This window comes from Apteryx mantelli, chromosome 5 (genome assembly GCF_036417845.1).
Source record: "Apteryx mantelli isolate bAptMan1 chromosome 5, bAptMan1.hap1, whole genome shotgun sequence".
Classification (NCBI taxonomy): domain Eukaryota; kingdom Metazoa; phylum Chordata; class Aves; order Apterygiformes; family Apterygidae; genus Apteryx; species Apteryx mantelli.
Genome location: NC_089982.1, coordinates 51,105,407 through 51,123,769, shown reverse-complemented (window position 1 = coordinate 51,123,769; position 18,363 = coordinate 51,105,407). Strand labels below are relative to the sequence as shown.

General features: G+C 46.8%; 1 protein-coding gene across 2 annotated transcripts; it reads right to left on the bottom strand.

Moving 5' to 3' along the window:
* Window positions 1–16,503: 16,503 nt before the first annotated feature.
* Window positions 16,504–17,492, bottom strand: HELT (helt bHLH transcription factor). 2 transcript variants are annotated; one of them, XM_067297137.1, is made up of 3 exons: window positions 17,318–17,492; window positions 17,149–17,245; window positions 16,504–17,030 (listed from the first exon to the last, which is right to left on the bottom strand). In XM_067297137.1, the coding sequence occupies exons 1-3, from the start codon at window positions 17,333–17,335 to the stop codon at window positions 16,534–16,536; spliced, it is 612 nt and encodes a 203-aa protein (XP_067153238.1). In that variant the 5' UTR covers window positions 17,336–17,492; the 3' UTR covers window positions 16,504–16,533. The 2 variants fall into 2 exon arrangements, with proteins under 2 accessions (XP_067153238.1, XP_067153239.1); XM_067297138.1 differs by having other exon boundaries at window positions 16,504–17,027.
* Between the last annotated feature and the right edge of the window lie 871 nt (window positions 17,493–18,363).

Sequence of the window (18,363 nt, the reverse complement as noted above, 5' to 3'; positions counted from 1 at the left end):
TGATTTTTTCATTTAGCTAGAAGGCAAAGCACTTGGTTCTCCACAATTTGGAACATGATCACTGAGGCTGGAAAACTTGGGAAATAATAGAGAAATCTTAAAATGAATTGGTGGGGAGAGAGGTGGAAAATCATCTTATTGAAAGCATCCCACTACTAATGGAAGTTCTTCAAAGCTTGAGCTTTAATATTTTATCTAATGATTATGACACCAAAAGTAGGCATGTGATGGTGAAATCTGACCATGAGACAAAGCTAGGAAACATTGTCAGTATAGCTGAAAACTGAGACAGCACAGAAGGAGAATTGGATGGTGTTAAGGATACGAAGTTCAGTAGGACATAATACTAGATCATGCCCTTGCGTACTACAGGTAAACGTTTCCCTTATGAGCAGGGACTCCATGAGTTTGAAATGCTGAGTGAGCAGAGGCCTGGGGAGTGCCACTCATTCCCGAGACGACTGAGCTATCGGTGTTACGTAGCTCAGGGAAAGGCAGGTGCAGTTGTTGGCTCACGGCATTTTGAAAGGCTCCCTGAGAATCATGTGCAATACTATGTACAATTCTCATCGCTGCATTCCAGTCTAGGGCTCACCAGTGCCTTTTAAAATGGTATGAAACTTTCCCCTTCCCACTAGGAATACCTCAGTTGATATAGCCAAGAACTAGATGGGCCTTTTTCAAAAATGAGCTTAAACTGGAAAAGGGCTGAGATTGCATGCTGACGTCCAAGGGATTGGTGAGCCAGCAATACAGGAAGAGACTAGAGAACTCGATTTGTTTAAACTAGCAAAATCAATGCTGAGAGGTTATGATGGATATCTATAAATACAATAGATTTTGAAAACTAATGATCACAGGAATTTGTCCTAGTAGATTAGCAGTATATAGATTTTTAATAGAACAGAAGGGGCCATCCGATCTATATCAAATCAGATGAAACAAAGTCTCATCCATCTCAAGCTCTACAGGTACATGTGTTGTGTTTTCAGGAAGGCACCCTGGCAGCCCATGTGGTAGGACTGTAGCTCAGCAGGCTTCCTGACTGCCATGTGTCACAGCTCTCAGTACGCTGCAGAAGATAAGTGGTAGCTTATTAGTGAACTGCTAGCCTTTGTATTGACTGAATTCATCCTCATACATTAGCATTCAGAGGGAGAAAGGAGGACTTTTTGGCAGTAGGCAGTTCTTCTGGATAGCCTGAGTTTTTTGTGTGGGCTGGGAAATTCTCTCATTGAACTTTTAATTTGAGGTAATGTTTTAAATTTAGTGTTATTAAAGACATTTGATCTTTAAAATGCCTTCTATTTTCTCTGTAGTAGGCCTTACTCTAAAATTGCATAAAGAAGACTGTTTTTTAGATGATGGCCTAAGAACAGCCAAGACAAGAGAAATATTATGATTGAAGCAGAAGTATGTAAACTGGAATTCTTCATAAACCTGCATGTCTTGTTTCAAGGCGAATAGGTTTCCGTTCATCTCATGAGGCAAGTGTGATTTTACCATACCCAGCACTAGCTGTTGATGATTGTCTTGAAGAGTGACAATCCTTTATGATCTGTCCTGCTGAAATATCCACAGCCCATTCCTGGATTTAATGAAAAATCTTCCTTACCAGTTGCAGCCAACCTTCAACTGTGTCCCTGCAGAAGGACATAAAATCCAAAGGGACATCCTTATCACATGGCATTAGCTGACGTGATGCTGTCATTTTTGATACGTGTGACTTCTTGCCTCCAACCCCCATGCTGAGATCTTGTGTTCCTTTTTTCCCCAGGGTCATGTCCTACACAGAGTCCCCACTGTGGCTTTGCTCTGCTGGGTCAAGGGAAACAAGAGATGACAATTTTTACGTTTTCCTATTAATGAATAAATTTGGAGAAGGATAAACGAGAGGTCTTTATGGATTTCGTCTTCAAGCTTGATTTTATAAAGTCAGGGCAAAACGTAAAGACAGGGCCACTCCAAGGCTTTCAACCTCCTGTACCTTTAAGAGAGGGGTAGCAGGATGGCATCTAACAGGCTCTGTGGCTGTCCCAGATTGTAGCTGTTTTCTCCTGAATAGCAAATACGTGACTCAAAGAGAGCCTGGCAAAAGCTTCTTATATTTCTGCAGTAGCCACACTGGAAGTATTTCATGCATATATAAGATCAAGCATCCATACAGACAGTTGTTTTCTGCAACTTTTTATAAGTTTCAGGAAAACTTATTAAGTACTGTTTCTCTTTCTTTCTTTAAAAAAGACAGGGAGAGAAAGCCTGCATTTTCTGCCATTTCCCAAGAGGCTTTTTATCTGTTTAAACCAACTAGGGATTTTTCACATATTGACATAAGCATTCATTTGCTAATTTGCTGGACATTAAACTGCACAGCATTCTTGAATGAGACTGGAATACTTGGGTGCTTAGTGCTGCTCAGACCCCGCATCATTCCCAGTACACATATGGTTTTCCTCCTCTATCTCCTAGATAAAAGTCACTGTTTGATCGCCTTAAGGAAAAGAATGAGTTAAATGGACCAATATTCTAGCCTTGGCTCTAAAACTGGGCCTTTTCAGAAACTCCTCAGCACCTGCAGCAGCTAGGTCATTTGCACATACATAAATAAATAAATTAACAATGAATAAATAATTTAATCCCACCACACAATGCCACCTTGCAGATCTGATCCTTTGCTCCCAGTGAATTTGTCCATTCCTAATTCTTTTTGATAAAGTCCTCAGATACTTGCTGACTGTCAGTCTAATTTTCTTATTGTTTTCGCTTGATTAGTTTTGTATGACCTAAGGTTGCCCTTAAAATCCACATCTCTCGTGAAGACTCCGAAAGGCCTTCTTTTTTTCAAAGGGATGGAAAGTGCCTGCCATTTCTCCGGACAAAAGCCTGGAAGGTTTTCAGTTATTAGCCTCCTGAAGCAGCCCTTTTGCTCACCCAAGCGCAAAAAAAACTCATTAGGGGGCACCTTTCTTTCTGGCTTCTTTATCTGATGCATGTAGGGTTTACGTGTTTTAAGATTTTCAGGTCTTGGATGAATTTGGACAGCCTCCCTTTTAACCCTGCTGGACTGTGGTTATGCCCACTGCAGACATTGACTGTATCTCAGTGCACTGCTCCACCTGGAGATGCTTCATACTTTCAAAAGCTAGTTTACACTCCACTTCGTGATGAACAGTGCACACTTCAGTGTGCTGTACTTTGAAGCTACATGGTCGCAGGGTGTGGATGGAAAGGCAGGCAAGGCTGCCAGCTGCTGACAGGCTCCACATTTTGTGCTTTGTGATTAAAATATAAAATCAAAGTTTGTGTCTCAGTCATGCAACCCTTATTACCATCAGAGGGATTTGCAAGACGAAGGCATGTACAGCACTGAAAGCCTGCCTTGGCTGGGCTGGATTATGCCCTGCCCCATTTATTCTTTTTCAGGCATCAAGGTAAATACTGTTCTCTTAGAAGCTGAATTGCCTTCCTGAGCATGTGGCCTGGAGAAACTGCCTGTCAAGGGAACAATATATCATACCTAAGACACCTCTTCAGGCACAGTATATGTAGGCACCTTGCCCCTCTGTGCAAAGTTGCCAGCTCCTGCATTCACTTGACCTGGCACAGGTTATAAATCAGACAGCATCTGATCCACTGTATTTAACCAGTGCTGCCCAACATACAGTAATGCTGTACCTGTGGTTACCTTTAAAGAAGAAAAATAGCTTGAAATCATACTGGCAGGTATTACAGCAATGAACGTCTCTCACTTACCTAGGCTCTGATATATTTGGTAAGGAAAGGCCTTAGAGATAATTGTTCACAAAAGACACCTGCAATTGCAAAGCGAGATGGGATCAAACTGATAATGTTTTCTCTTTCAGAAAAGGGCTACCTGGTCTCTCTGATGAGATATCTGTATTCAGTCTGGGATTTGAGCCTAAAGAGGACAAAGACGCACAGAATCAGAAGGAAATTAAGGAAATTAAGGAGGATCAGAAAGAGAACAACGTAGGTGGAAGATTTCCCTGGCAGGTACGTATGTGACTCGGTCCTGCAATACTACCTCTCTTTTTCCTGAAGAGTAGCTTGTCTTCCACTGTGCTAGAAGTGCCTGTTATCCCTCCTGGGTTAGAATTTGGTAGGAATGCTGAGGACTGCCGCTGAGAACAGCTCCAAGCATGCAGATGACAGTTTTCTGGCCATTGATCGTGGTCCTGACAGTTTAAGGGCCACAGGATATTGTCTTTGATAGGTTCAAAGAGCCCAGCATTTTGGCCAAATCTCTTTTCCTGACTTGCCAGTTCCTGTGAAATCTGAGTGAAACAGGCACTTTACCTCCATCTGTTTTTTACAGTGGTGACAAAGTCAGTTGTGGATGAAGGAATATACCTTTGCCTACAGAAAGCTGTAGTTTTTTCCTGGGGATCAGAGTCTTCTGCCAGAATATTTCCTAGATATCAAGCTTAGAGTCTCTTCCCTGAAACCTGTGGTGTTTGTTCATGGATTGGTAGCCAGAAAAATGACAGCAGAATGTATGCCTCATGCTTCTTGTTGTGCCTGTACAGCACCATACACATCTTCCATGCTATAAAAGTAGTACTAAAGGGAGCAATGCTACAGGCTTCTAAAGCTCCTGGGCATGGGAATGAAGGGTAAATAATCAGAGCTATGATCTACACTTTATTAGTCATGATCTGTTCAAGTCCTAGCTACAGAATGCCACTGAACTGTGCTCATGAAAACGCTCATATGGACCTGCGTAGCCTTCAGTAAAGTAAAACAAGTCAGGTGCATAAGGCTGAGTTTGTGTGCAAATCTCTGCAGGGTCAGCGCTACAGACTGCATTACTCTTTCTGCTGGCATAAATTCTCTGAGTGGGATCCTGTGGCTTGACTATAGTATAAAATAATGCTGAAGCTATGTGAACTGCTCCGTAAGTACAAGGTGGTAGTTACATTATGGTCTGAAGGATAGCAGCTGGATTGGCTATGCATCATTTGAAAGAAGGATAAGAGTGAAATCATCAATAGGGATATGCAGCAATAATTTACCTCTGGCTCTCCATACTGTACTGATGCATGGAGAAATCAGAAATAAGAGAGGAATTTTGGACTGCGAGCTGGCAGTAAGATACAGCTTGATCTTGACTTGTGGGCTTTTTGTCAGGAGCAACCTGCTCTCTGTTTCTAAGTGAATCAGGTGTTTTATAGAAGTTACCTCTGCTGACCGGGTAGCTGTTGAAATTCATTGCACTCTTCTTTGTACTTGGGTAATCTCACTTTGTGGAAAACTTCAGTACTGCATTCCACAGCGGATCCTGGAGCTTATAATTGGGACTACATGGAAATCATGGCATTGTGATATATCATATCTGTAGAGACAACTGAAGACACAAGGAGAAAAATTACAAGGAGAAATTGGTATCAGCACGACAATAGGCAAAATCTTGTTTATAACTTTTTGCATCAATGTCCTTTCCCCCAAGCTATACAAGAGTATTAAAAGCTTACTGAATAAACACTACCCAGCAATAGAGATGGAGACTGGCGATTTAGAGGAAATGAACTCCCAGTTTCTTACTCAGGAGACCGTGTACCTTCTGTTGAAGCAGTAAGACATCTGACCTTGGAAATCCTGCTAAAAATAAGCTAAAACATGGTAGGTTGTGATGTTCTTGGAGCTCCACTCATTATCCTTCATTCAGAGGAATTTCTATCTGAGCAAGCATCATTTTAGCAGTCTGATGTCTGTCAGCATAGAACTATGATCCTTAGAAAAATCCCCAAAGTGACTTTGCTGGGAATTTGCTGGGTAAGTAAGTACACAGTATTTGGCCGGTAATTAGAATGACTTCCGATTTTTACTCAGAATAATAATTATTATCTATTGTTGTTGCTCTTTTTCGTGCCATTACATTTTTGTCTTTTGGTGTATCAATGGAAAGTTTGACATCCAACCTGAAATAACACAAGGTGAAATCTGCAAGCCAGGGGAAACTTTAATTACAAATCAGGACAACATACTGAATTTCCTGGAGTTTGTGGGACATTTTGACTACTCCCCTGGCTCTGCATGTTTCCCAGTGCCACACATTATCGACCCCAAAAAGGAGACAGTAACTTAAGGATGCGTTCTGGAAAGCTCGGCTGTGATTCTGACATCCTGGTGGTCAGGGCAGAAGCAAACATATGTTCTTTCAGTTCAGAAAAATGATGGTTGTGTAACTGTGTTCTAACATGGTGTGCCTGTTCCAAAAATATAACTAAAGTGGAAGAATAGTGAATTAAATGCCAAAATAGCACCTGGCTGAAGATAAGCCTTTTTTTTTTTTTTAATGCATGAAACACATGCTATTACATACACTAGGGAAAATATCTGACATTAATGCTCCCTAGCAACAAAACAGACTGATGATGAATCTTAAAAAAAAAAAAAGCCTTTACTTTTCTAAAAAAGGGATTAACCATTGATTGCAAGGAAGTGGACTGCAGTCAGATCTATCCTATGAAGTCTCTGTTTGTGATGGAATGCTGTTCCTAAGCACGTTCATGAGAATGCAGCATTATTCTGCTCATGTTAGCAGATGGAGCAGGTAAAAATTCATTATTTTTAACTTAACAGAGTAAAAGGTAAACAGCCTTCAAGACAAGACGAAGATTTAGGTAAGGCGGGAAGTCTTCTGCAGAGGCATAAATCTGAGAATGCAGGTATTCGACTTCACTGGACCCGGGGACCAGAGGAGCCCCTGAGCTGTCACGAAGCTGGGAAAGGTAGGGAGAAGGCTGGCACTGACTAGAGGGGAGACCCTGTTTCATTCCTTGCACCAGAGGCCAGGCCAGCTTGGATGAGGCTGGAAAGAATTAACCTAAGAACTAGCACTGGCTGTAGTTTGTGTGCACTTTTTTAAGGTACAACTAAAGGAGCAGCCTGCTTGGGCTGGTGAGTGGGTTTGTTGCACTGAGAGTGGCATGGAGATGTCCCATTCCCACTCTTAGCTAGAGGCATAGCACTGGCTTCAAAGGACTTTTACTTTGCCTCATCTCTAGGTGGACAGGAATGTGTACAGTGCTGTTCAAATAAATCAGCACATAACATAGGGAGCACCGAAAAACCTCAAACTTCCATCATTCTCACTTTGCACTGTGTGAAGCTATTTTGGGTGTGTGTTTTAGCTCTCAGCTCAGGCTCAGGCTGGTGAGGTGGCTGATCATAAGTAAAATGAAGGAAAAGGTGGTGACGGCTCTGCACTTCCGAACCCCTCTCTGAGCTATAATGGAGAGAGAAAAAAAGAGGAGGTGAAGGGGGATGCAGACTTGCCACTTATTAATTCCATACTGGCAATTCATAAATCTAGGTCATCAGTGTAAATTCCTCTGAGTTTAAACTCTGAGTTTCTAGATTCTCTGACTTTTTAAATTCCCATGGAAGGGGTGAATTATTGCAGAATCTAATCATGAGTGTTTCATGCTAGGAGAAGTTTGATGACAGCTGTCAGTTCTGGCATACTTATTAAATCTGTATGTTTGGGTGTGGTTATGTGTTTAAAAGATAGCTATTTTTTCCAAAGGAAAGAGTAAAATCACGCTTTTCTAATTTGTCTCAATAATCAAAACATATTTAAATGATGGCTACAGTTTGTGGAGTAGCTAAAGGATGGAAATGTCACTGATGGGGAGGGGAGGGGAGGGGTGAGTGGAATTGATCTCCATTGAAATCAGTGGCAAACTTCTCCCTTGGTTTCCCTGAGCAAGACTTACACTTCAGGATTTTGCTAGGATCTTTCTTACATCTCATACTGCTGTATTTCTGCTCAAACTTGTTTTTGAATCTCCATCCACTAAAAGCCTTTTCCCCACAGCCATCTACCCCTCACAAGCTTACTTTCTCCTCATCTGTGTGTTGCTGTCTTTCCTCCCATTAATTCCATTCCTCTTCATAAGCTCTGGCTTCACTTGTCCTCTCTTATACTCTGCGTTCCCCTTGCCTACCACAGTGCTTTATTTTAGGTCTTCCATATTTTAAAGAAGGACCATGGACATCTCTGTGAAAAATGACTACATAATCTAAACAACGTTGTCCATGTTGTCCTCCTGTAGCTTTCTCTTTCTTCCCTTTTATTGTATTGTATCTGAAGCTGGTTCATGAATTCTTCAGTGTCAAGGTGTCTGTACTGAGTAGGACTGAAATGCAACTTCTTCAAGTGGTATTGCTCCTAAAATGTATGTCTGTGGCACTGAGGTAGATTTTGTAATGAACAGGAGGGAAAGACACTTATGAAAATGGACCTTACCATCTGCATGCCCCCAAATGTATGTTACTGTGCAGAATAGCTGAATATTCACCCCTCTGTTTTGCCATTTACAGTATTCAATTTTAAATTATTAAAAATGTACTTTATAAAATATTTAAATGGATTCTTTGTTTTGGAAAAAAAACTATATTGTTGATTAATTTATTATATGTAAAAATAAATTGTATGTATGTACAATACATTTACGATATTGATTTTCTGATTTTGTATGCAAGTGTTTCAACTTGGAGTTCTTAAGCCCCCTGCTTCATGTTGGCAAAGGGGGAAGAGTGGGAGTGACAGGGCTGCTATTTTGCAGGCACCTGTGACAGAGCAGCTCGGTGCCATGGGGGAATGCGAGCTTTGGGGCCTGACGGTTTAACAGGCATACTACAGAGAAGGGTACGCTGGCTTTCAGTGAACGGCTAATGGTTTTGTGGGAAATAGTGCCTGCTGGAGGGAACTAGTAGAAATCAATTCTTCCCCACTTCCAATAGCTTATATGTCAAATCTAAAATATGAGTTATTAACTGTTCTGCCAGTATATGCAACAAGTGCATTCAAAATATCAGCTGGTAACCACCCACTGGGTTACCCTTAAACACTCATCAGCTGTTTCAGTTCAGTAGCTAGACTTGCTACATCTTCTAGTCTGTGTAATCAATACAAAAATTGGGATCTTTTTTTTTTGGTCATGGGCAACAGGCCTAGCAGTTGAGATGAAAAAAGAAGCTTTTATCTGGCTGAGTCAGGGGAAGCTGAAGGAAACTTCTCTTGATTTGGTATGTGCTTTGTATTTTAGCATGGAGATGTGCAGCCCCTTTGAAATACCTGAGCAGCTAAGATTGCTTGCTGGGCAGCAGAGAGGGTAGGATTCAGCTGCCCTAATTTTTGCCCTCCCCAGATCCCTGAGTCTGAACTAGTGATCCTGCCTTCCCTCTAGATTCAAAAGGGGGAAGAGGCACGTTCTAAGGCAAATCAGCTCCTTATACGAGTGTCTAAAATCAGTCTGGCAAATCGCCCTCTGGAGGTGCCTGTTTGTCATTCTTGACTAGCAAGGAAGCTTAGGGTGACAAATTCATTCTTAGACCTCTATCTTTTGGACATCTAACATCTAGTTTTATGTCAGATGCTTACAAATTTTAGGACATTCTTCTATTATCAGACCACTGACAAAGATTTTTCCTTTATGGTATGATGTTGCTTTATGACAAAATTTTTTTTCAGAAGAACAAATTAAAAAAAATCCTCTTGGTCCCTTCCTATCCTTGTATTTCAGTCTGGTGAGACTCAGGCAGAGCTGAGCTCTAGAGACAAAGCTTTCACAAGACTCCTAACACCATTTTCACCATCCTAAGTGAATGGACTTTTTTTTTTTTTTTGGAAGTGTCAATACGCCAAGAGCTCCCACTGATTTTAATGGAATTTTCAACAGCTTGGAAATTTTGAACATGAAACTATTTGCACAGAAGACTTATTATGAATCTGAGAGTTTAACTTACATTACCAGTTTTTTAATCTTTGTTTGAAAGATTATAGAGCATTTTCTGGCATGTGAGAGAAAGGGTGAATTATGAGTAGGGACGACTCTTGCTAGCATCCAGTCTGTGGCCCTACAGACTCTACAGCATGCTACATCCTAACCTTACACCTTGGCAAGTCTGATGAGCTGCTCAAAGGGGTTTTGGATCCTTGCACATGACTGTTATTTTCCTGCAATAACTTAATGCATAGATTTTTGTCTGTTTGCAGTTAAAAGGAGACTGGCAGACTCTTTGAAGGGCCTTAGGAAGGCAGCTGCTGACAGCAGGGGTTCGCTCTTCCTGCCACAGTTCCCATCCCTCCTGAAGCTCTGTAGCTTACTGCTAGATGAGGATGCAGTTTGCCACTTTCCCTCTGAATTTGATCCCAATCTGAAACAGCAAACTGATTGCAAATCTTTTTGGAAGAAGCTCACAAAAAAGCTGGCCATCTGCAGCCAAAAATCCCTTTGCAAACCTGCTATAAATTAATGTAGAATATTCCTGTGACTAAGAGGAGAATAGCATTTCTGCTGTCCCAGAAGCCTGTCCTACTAGCTAAGTCATGTGCTTTTCCTAGCGGTGCACATCACTTGTCTACTTGTTGTTTGCCACAATACTGTAAGTTGCTGTGTGTTGGGGTAGTAGAAGCTCTTTCTGAGAGCATAAAGCAAAGCTGAATATAACACAGTTGCTGAACTGTATTTAATATACAATGCACTGTGTTACTAAGAAAACAAATTTTCTGAAAAGGAGAAGCAAAAGTGAAGCATAGAGCGATGCAAATAATTTTTGAGAAAATGAAATATTCAGTTACATATAGAATGCCATTTTGCTGCTTGGGTCCTATTCACAATAGAAAAGACTTCCTTCGACTTCATGGAGTTGGATTACACCCTGAATATGCATGTAGCTGGGGTTTGACCCTTCACGTAAGTATAAATTATTGTGCATAGTTGTGTTTTCTTTTTTTCTTAAAGGAGTATTTTGTCTGCTGAGTACAACAGGCAATAAAGCCTGTTCTACAGGTTTTCTTTATATGACTTCACCTTTATGATCAGAGTGTGTTTAGGACCAGGTTAGGCTACTTTACTTGCCATACATCTTTATGAACATCTGGCTGCAGAGTTGAATGAACTAAATGAGGATGAGTAGCCACTGAAATATGTGTCATTTACCTGTTTGGTCAGCTCTCTGCTGATGCACCTCCACTGTAGCTCCTCCCCAGGTAAGCAGCTACAGCTTCAAGGAGCTCCAGGAAGCTGTGCTCACTTGCAATAGCTAAGGATCTGGCCCACAATATCTGCACGTAGGTAACAAGCATGAAAGTGTCTTTTATTTGCTTTAATGTGCCAGCTTTCCTGCAAACAGTCATTTGTTACCTACCATAAACAGTGATGCCTTTAAGCGACATTTTATGGGTTTTGATAGATGTTTGCTGTCTAAGAATTTTGGCATTATACAGAAGTGGATGTACTCCTGCTCTTGCTCCTTTTCTAAATACTTTCTCTGCTTTTCCAGACAGCAGGGAGTCTTTGCAATCCTTCAGTAATAAAACTCCAAGAAAAGTTTTTTCTCATTTCTTTTTTTTAAAAAAAAGAGGGAAAGCAATACATGACAAAAGTTTGTGGCACAGGAAAAGTATTATTACATCCTATTTAAAATAGGGGTTTTATAGTAGAGTATGTGAAACTCAGGGTATATTGATTTCCATAGAACATGACAATATATAGTTGTGTTATATGTAGTATATACTGTCACAGGTTTTCCTGAGGTTCTTGAAAATTTGTCATCCGTGCTTGCTGAATCTCATTGATCCCTATTATTCTTTTCTCATTTTAAAACTGAAGAAAAGTTATGTGGGGTTTGTTCTGTAGGTTTTGTTGTTGTTGTTGTTCTTTTTACAGATCCTAATCCTTAAAATGCAGCCGTGGATTTGATAGTAAGGGAGAATTTTTTTCCTTCCTACATCATTTGATAGCAAAACTCTGTAGGCTAACTTTTACCCACAGCTAAAGTGGTATCACCCATTGTAGTAATGTACAGGTGTTTCAAATGTCCTTTCAGTGGGGTTGCCCAAGGATAAATGAAAGAACATTTTAGTTCTGGGGAAAAAGAGAAATAGACTACAGCTTAGTCATAAAAGACTGACTTTTAAAGGCCAAGCTCTGAGAATTCATGCCCTAGAATAGCACCAATGTAGCACATGTGAGAAGTTATGATGATCTAGGAAACCCACATTTAAGCAAAGAACCACCAGCTAGACTAGGAAGTACTGAGAAAAACAAACCTGGATCCCGCTGTGCTACGGAGGAGAGCCTATGCAGTGAGAATCAGAGCACATATACCTCCCAGGGATGATAACAGAGGAGCAAAGGTAGTAGTTTCCCCTCCTCTCCGGCATGGAGAAAGGCCTCAAACCCTGTGCCTCTCTGGACCTCAGCTTCATGCATGCAGCCCTAAATCAAATGTCTCTTTCCACTTGATATCCTAGATCAAACCCTCTGCTGATGGTAGTCATCTAGTGTCTTCTTTCAAAGGACTAACCAGGGCACCCTGTTTCCTTTGAAGACAACAGAAGTGGCTCTGTTACAACAGACAGGTTGTGAACTTGCATACTAGTCAGAGCACTCTCCAGGAAAGAGGGACACCCAAGTTTTAGCCTCAAAGTTGAGACTCCACCTTCCTAGGAAAATGTCCAAACCTCAGGCTAGGCACTAAGAGCTGGGAGATGGAGGAACAAGCTATTGAATCAGAGTGAAGGCACTTTCTGTGGTAATCCTGGCCTTAAGAGATTCAGTTGGCCTTCACCCTACTCTAAATACCTGCACCTTTCGTGGGACTGAGAGTGTAATTCTGGTGTAGAGGTTCAGAAGTGACAGAGATGATAAGCTCAGAGCCCAGAAGTGGCAAGGTTTCTGTAAAGCTAGCAGGAGTATGAGGTAGTCTTTATAAAAGACCATGGTGTGAGCTGATGTAACTCCTATTACTTGCTCTGGGATAAGCCCTCAGCAGGGGTAAAACTACTGTCATAACGCTCACCAAAAGCATAACAACAGAGTCATAGGTCCTGTCATGAATTCCCTGTTCCTTGCAAGGCTCCCTTAATGAAGGTGCCTTATTTTTTTAATTACATAATCATTACACAGATTAGGACTGCACTTTTAGGTGTTGTAGTCTTATAGTAATTAAAAATAAAATTGCCTTTAAACTTTTTAGAGCATAGGTGCAAAAGTTTATATTTTTTGTTAGCAAAAGCATTCATTTTAGCCTAATTATCCTAACTGTATTACTGTTGATGAAATGCAATGCTCGTTTCAACTTCTGTAGCTTGAAGATTAACGTCAAATAGTTTATTTTGTGAACTGAACTGGATTTGATATTCTGAGTTTGAATCTTCCAAATTACTCCTCTTTCTTCACATTTGATGTTGCATCTAATTGTTCTTGGTGGTATTCTCTCTGTTTTTTTAATGAGTTTTGTTTGTTTTAACATGCCACTCTGCAGTGTGGTATGTGGGTATCTGTCAGAGCTTTAACCTATATACATTTTAAAATACAGGTTTGATACACCTTGCCAAAGTGTTCTTTCCCTAAAACAGCCTTTGTTCTCGAGTCCTTTGCCCAGTCTGTGGGCAGATTTGCTGCTGTGAGTGGGGATGGGCTTGGCGAAAGCAGAAGGTGAATGCTGTGGGATCAGATTCTGCAGGCTCCTCCTCAGCAGGTATGAAACTGCCAGCCAGAAGGTTTCTTTCCAACAGACTGCCTTTGCAAAGGAGTTGCTGGACAGGAGTACAGCTACTTCAGCAGTGCCTCTAACACACAGAGTGTTCCTGAGAGCCACAGGCAAACAGGACTTCTCCTCCATATGCTAGCGTCACTTTATCCAAGTAAAACACCCATCTGGGCTGCTAGAGACTATTTAACTATCTTTTAAAATGTGGTAGCAGGGAAAGAGGATGATCTGGATAGGGTGGTAGCTCTACCCTGATACCTGAGAGACCCATGTATAATTCTTCTGCTCTCCTAAGCCCTTCTGGCATGACCCTGGTCAAATCATGCGGATTGCTCTGAGCCGCAGGGGAATGGGAACGACAGCGGCACCCACAAAGCAGCGTGGCAACAAGACTTACATACCACCAATGCAGCACTGCCACCAAAGCTGCTATATCATCTTTGAATGATGGCTTCAGACTCCATTGCAAAACCACGGGAAGAAATAAAAGTTCTGATCTGTGTTGCATACGTCCAAAGTTTATAAACCTTTTCTACTTATGGAAATAGTAATAGTGGAACGGTAACACTCTCTCCCAAATTTGCCAGTCTTGCCTGTTCAGAGTGTAAGTCCTCCAGGCAGAGTTTGTGCACAGACTGCTTATGTCTCTTTGATCTTATTAATGGCGTTTTACTTCCATGGTAGTGCAAATAATTAATCCTCATGATAAATTAGTGAGTTGGAGATGTTTTAAATAATGCAATATTACCAAGAGAAATATAGACTCTTCTACTGTTTGAGTAACGAACAAGTGCGAATCAATAACATTCGGAACTGTAAGCTCCTATTTTGCTGTCCATTGATCCCAAAGTGAATCTTTGCCTTCAACGTACAGAAATTGCAAGACTGTAGGAAAGGGTAGCGCAGTGTCCATGGAGATCCATTTGTGCGTGGGGCAACACCTGGAGGCTCCCGCACCCAGCTGCTGCCAGGGCTGCCCCGCACTTCCCAAGAAGTTGAAGTACCTTTGGGCAAAAATGGGGTCTGCAGGCTTGGGGCGGGCTCGGAGCCCTGCAGAGACACACAGGCGGAAAGGGAGAGAGCGAGCGTGTGTGCGGCGGCTGTGGGGGAGACGTTTATGCGAAAGTCATTGTAAAGCCAAAGCGGGGTTTATCCTCCACAGCTAAACGCAAACGAAAAGAACAAAAAATCCAGAACAGCAACACTGGAGACACAAAGACTGTCATGGACCAGTGCAAGTTTGCAAAATTATATGTAAATAACCACAGTTTTGACCGTGGTGGCCCTCTGCTAATCCCAGAGAGAAAATCTACTTAGCAAAGGAAAGTTTTTGTCTGATTTGGTTAACAGTGACCAAAATGCTGAATATATTAATAATTTATTTTTCCAGGGAAACACTATATCTGTAATGCTTCAGTGCTGAAGGGGATTCACAATAGCTTAAAGCTCACAGAATAAAAATAGTGTAGGATTTTCTTCATATTCTGCATCCAGTGCTGGTGAAAATGAGTGTAAGACGTGTTTTCATAATAGGCACCAGCCATTCTTCTGCCACTGAATACGTTTGGTTTATCCCATATTGCTCTGTGTACACTGAGGACGAGATAGGGTCCCACTGGCTTTGCCCGGATTTAAGATCCTAAAGGTGTCCTGAGGAAAGGGCTCTTTCCCCCTCTCTGCCTGCCTCGTTACATTATCCCGTCATATGACCTTTTTCCTACTAATCTGAAATAGCAGGGTTTTTCTGTATTTACAGCTTAAATGGAAGATACACACTATATGTTTTATTCATTGTAATGAAGATCTTTTCGTCTGTCTCTGGATAAAACATTGGGTGGTTTACAAATTGTGGGTCAGCCCGTTCCATGACCTGGGCAAACGGCCCGGGACAAATTCCTCAAAGCCTCCCGAGCGAATGGAATAAGTTAATTTACCTATCAGCAGCTCCGGGACGGCGGGGCAAAGCCAAACCGCCACGGGCCGCAGGGGAGGCCCGGCCCGGCCCGGCCCCCCCAGCGCCGGCGGGGGCCCCGGGGCGGCTCGGCGCGGCTCGGCTCCGGTGCCGGACACCGGCTGTGGCTCGGGAGCCGCCGCTTGGGGGGCGGCCGGGGTCTGTGCCCAGCCTGGGAGAGGGTTTGGGGACGCCTGGGGACGCTTGGTTCAGGTGCGACCGAAACAGCCCTTTGAAGAAAGGCAGGAGCAAGCTGTGCCACCAGCGCAGCGCCCGTCGCGGGTCTTCAAGGGATCGGTCTCGAGGGCTTTTATTTCCTTTATTCTGGGCGCCCCACACCTGTGTAGCGGCCGCCTTCTCTCCACGTTTCCCGTCCTCTGAGCAAGAGGAAAGCGGCCGGCAAAGCGCCCGGGGCCGCCGGACGCCCGTCACATAGCGAGCGCGGCGCCTCCCCGAGCGTCCCCGCACGGACGGGGCGGGACGCGACGCGCTGCCCCCGGCAGCCCCGGGGCCTTTCCCGACGCCGGGCGCGGAGCCGCCGCACACGCCAGGCGGGTGCACGGCCCTGCCCCGCCTCGGCACCGGCACCGCGGGCCGGGCCGGGCCGGGCCGGGCCGAGCCTTCCCCGCCCGCCCGCGGTGCCGAAGCGCGGCCGGTGCGTGCGGGCGCAGCTGCGCGGCAGCGCCGCGGGTCGCGGGTCGCGGACGCGCCCCAGCCGCACCCTCACCTGCACCGTTTCTCTCGCTTTTACCTTTCTTTTTGGCGGGGCGCGGGGAGCCCCCCGCCCCCCACCGCACCCGCTGGAGTCCCCTCCCGGAAACAAGAAGGGGGAGTCGCTATAAACATTTATTCCGAGCGCCGCGCACCGCGCGTACAGTCACCGCACGCGGAGGTGGGGCGGGCGGCGGCCGCCCCGGTCCCGGTCCCGGGCGCGGCCCCGCGCAGCGCGCCCCGGCGCCGCGCAGCCCCCCGCACGCGCAGGGCGAGCGCCGGCGGCGGGCGGGGGCCCGGGCGCGGCCCGCAGCGATAAATAGGGGTGAGCCGGGGCGCAGTCTCTATAGCAGGGAGGGGTGCTGGGCCGCGGGCAGGCCCAGGGCGCCGGGGTGCGGGCGACCGAGCAGGCTGAGGTAGTGCCGGTCGAGGCCCTGCACGGAGGGGAGGAAGGCGCCGCGCTGCTGGCCGGGTCCGGCGAGGGGCGCGGCGGCGCCGCCGGGGAGGTGGAAGGGCAGCGGGGGGCTGCGGGCGGCGCCGGGCCAGGCGAAGGGGCCCCCCGCGGGCGGCGGGAGCGCGGCCTCGCCGGGGCTGTGCGCGGCGCACTCGGGAGCGGCGTGCAGCGGCATGGAGGCAAAGTCCGGCTCGGGGAGGGACCCCAGGGAGGTGAAGAGGGGCTCGGCGACGAAGCGGGCTTTGGACTGGAGGAAGGCGAGGACCCGGGCGTATTTGGTGTCTTTGGTCTCCATCCTCTCCACCGTGGTCAGGTAGTGGACCAGGTTCTTCATGCACTCGTGGTAGCCGTAGTGGAAGTAGTTGGCGAACTCGGAGAGCAGCTCTGCTGGAAAGCAAGAGGCAGCTGAGCTTCTCAGGCCCGGGTCGGGCCCCGGCGCCGGCCGGGGGTGCGGGGCCGCGCCCGGCGCCGCGGCGCCCCATCCAGGCCGCGCCCGCGCACCTACCCTTCTCCCGGCTGCGGGGGAAGTCCGCCGAGTGCAGGGCCCGCAGGTACTGCACCGTCATCTCCAGGATCTCCGCCTTCTCCAGCTTCCCCGAGCTCTGCAACGCGGGGGGAGAGGCCGTCACGGCTGCTGCGCGGCGGCGCCGCGGCCCTGCGCCGCCCAAGCCTACCTGCTTGGCCAGAGCCATGGGCACCGTCTTCCCCAGCTCCGTGAGGCAGCGGTTGATGCGGTCCCTCCGCCGCTTCTCGATCACCTTGTGGGACACCGGCGTCCTCTGCAAAACACACGGGGCGCTTTAGCGGCGCCGTTAGCGCCCCCGACGACGCCCGCCCGGGCCCCGCCGTCTCCGCGGGCCCCGCACCCGGCCCCGGGCGCCCCCACCGCATCCGGCCCCAGCCCCAGGGCGCGGGGCAGCCCCGGAGCCCGCGGCGGCGGCTCCCCGCGCACCGGGCGCCCGCGGGCGGGCGAGCGAGCGGCGGGGGCGCCGCGCGGGCGGGGGCAGGCGGCGGGCGGGGGCAGCCTCGCCGGGGGGCGGCTCGCTTTGCTTTTTTTTTTTTTTTCCTTTTTTTAAGGGAAAAGCGCTGCGGGGAGCCGCGGCCGGTGCAAGACGACGGCCCCGGCCCGCGGGCGCGCACGGCGGCGGCGCCCACTCACTCTGCGCTCCTTGAGCTTGGAGGCCATGGTGGGCACTGCGGCCCCTGCGCGCCGCGGGGCCGCTTATAAAGCCGCCGCGCCTTGGGGGGGACGGGGGCACCCGCGGGGCCGCCCGCTCCCGCAGGATTAGGGAGAGCGGCGCTCGGGAGAGGCATGCATTAAAGATCAGCGTGGACGGGGGCGAGGCGGGGAAGGCGGCTTTCTCCGCGCCCCCGTCCCCCCCGCCGCCGCCGCCGCCGCCGGGGCGCCGCGGCGGGGCCGCCCCACGCGGGGCCGCGCGCACGTGAGCGAGGCCGGCGCGGCGCAGCGCGCGGGGCCGCCGCTCACCGCGCCCCGGCGCGGCCCGCGCGTCGCCGCAGCCTGCAGCCCGCGGCTCCCCCCGCTGCCCCTCCCCTGCCCCAGCGCTGACTGCATTTTAAAGCCTGTCCAGAGTCATTAAAGTAATTAAGTAAGCCCTTAATAGGCTGTTCCGCCCAGTTCAAGGGAGAGCCCTTGGAGACGGAGTGGCCCCGTTTGTTCTCAGGCTTTTCTCACACGACTTGGTGACACGTCCATCTTTAT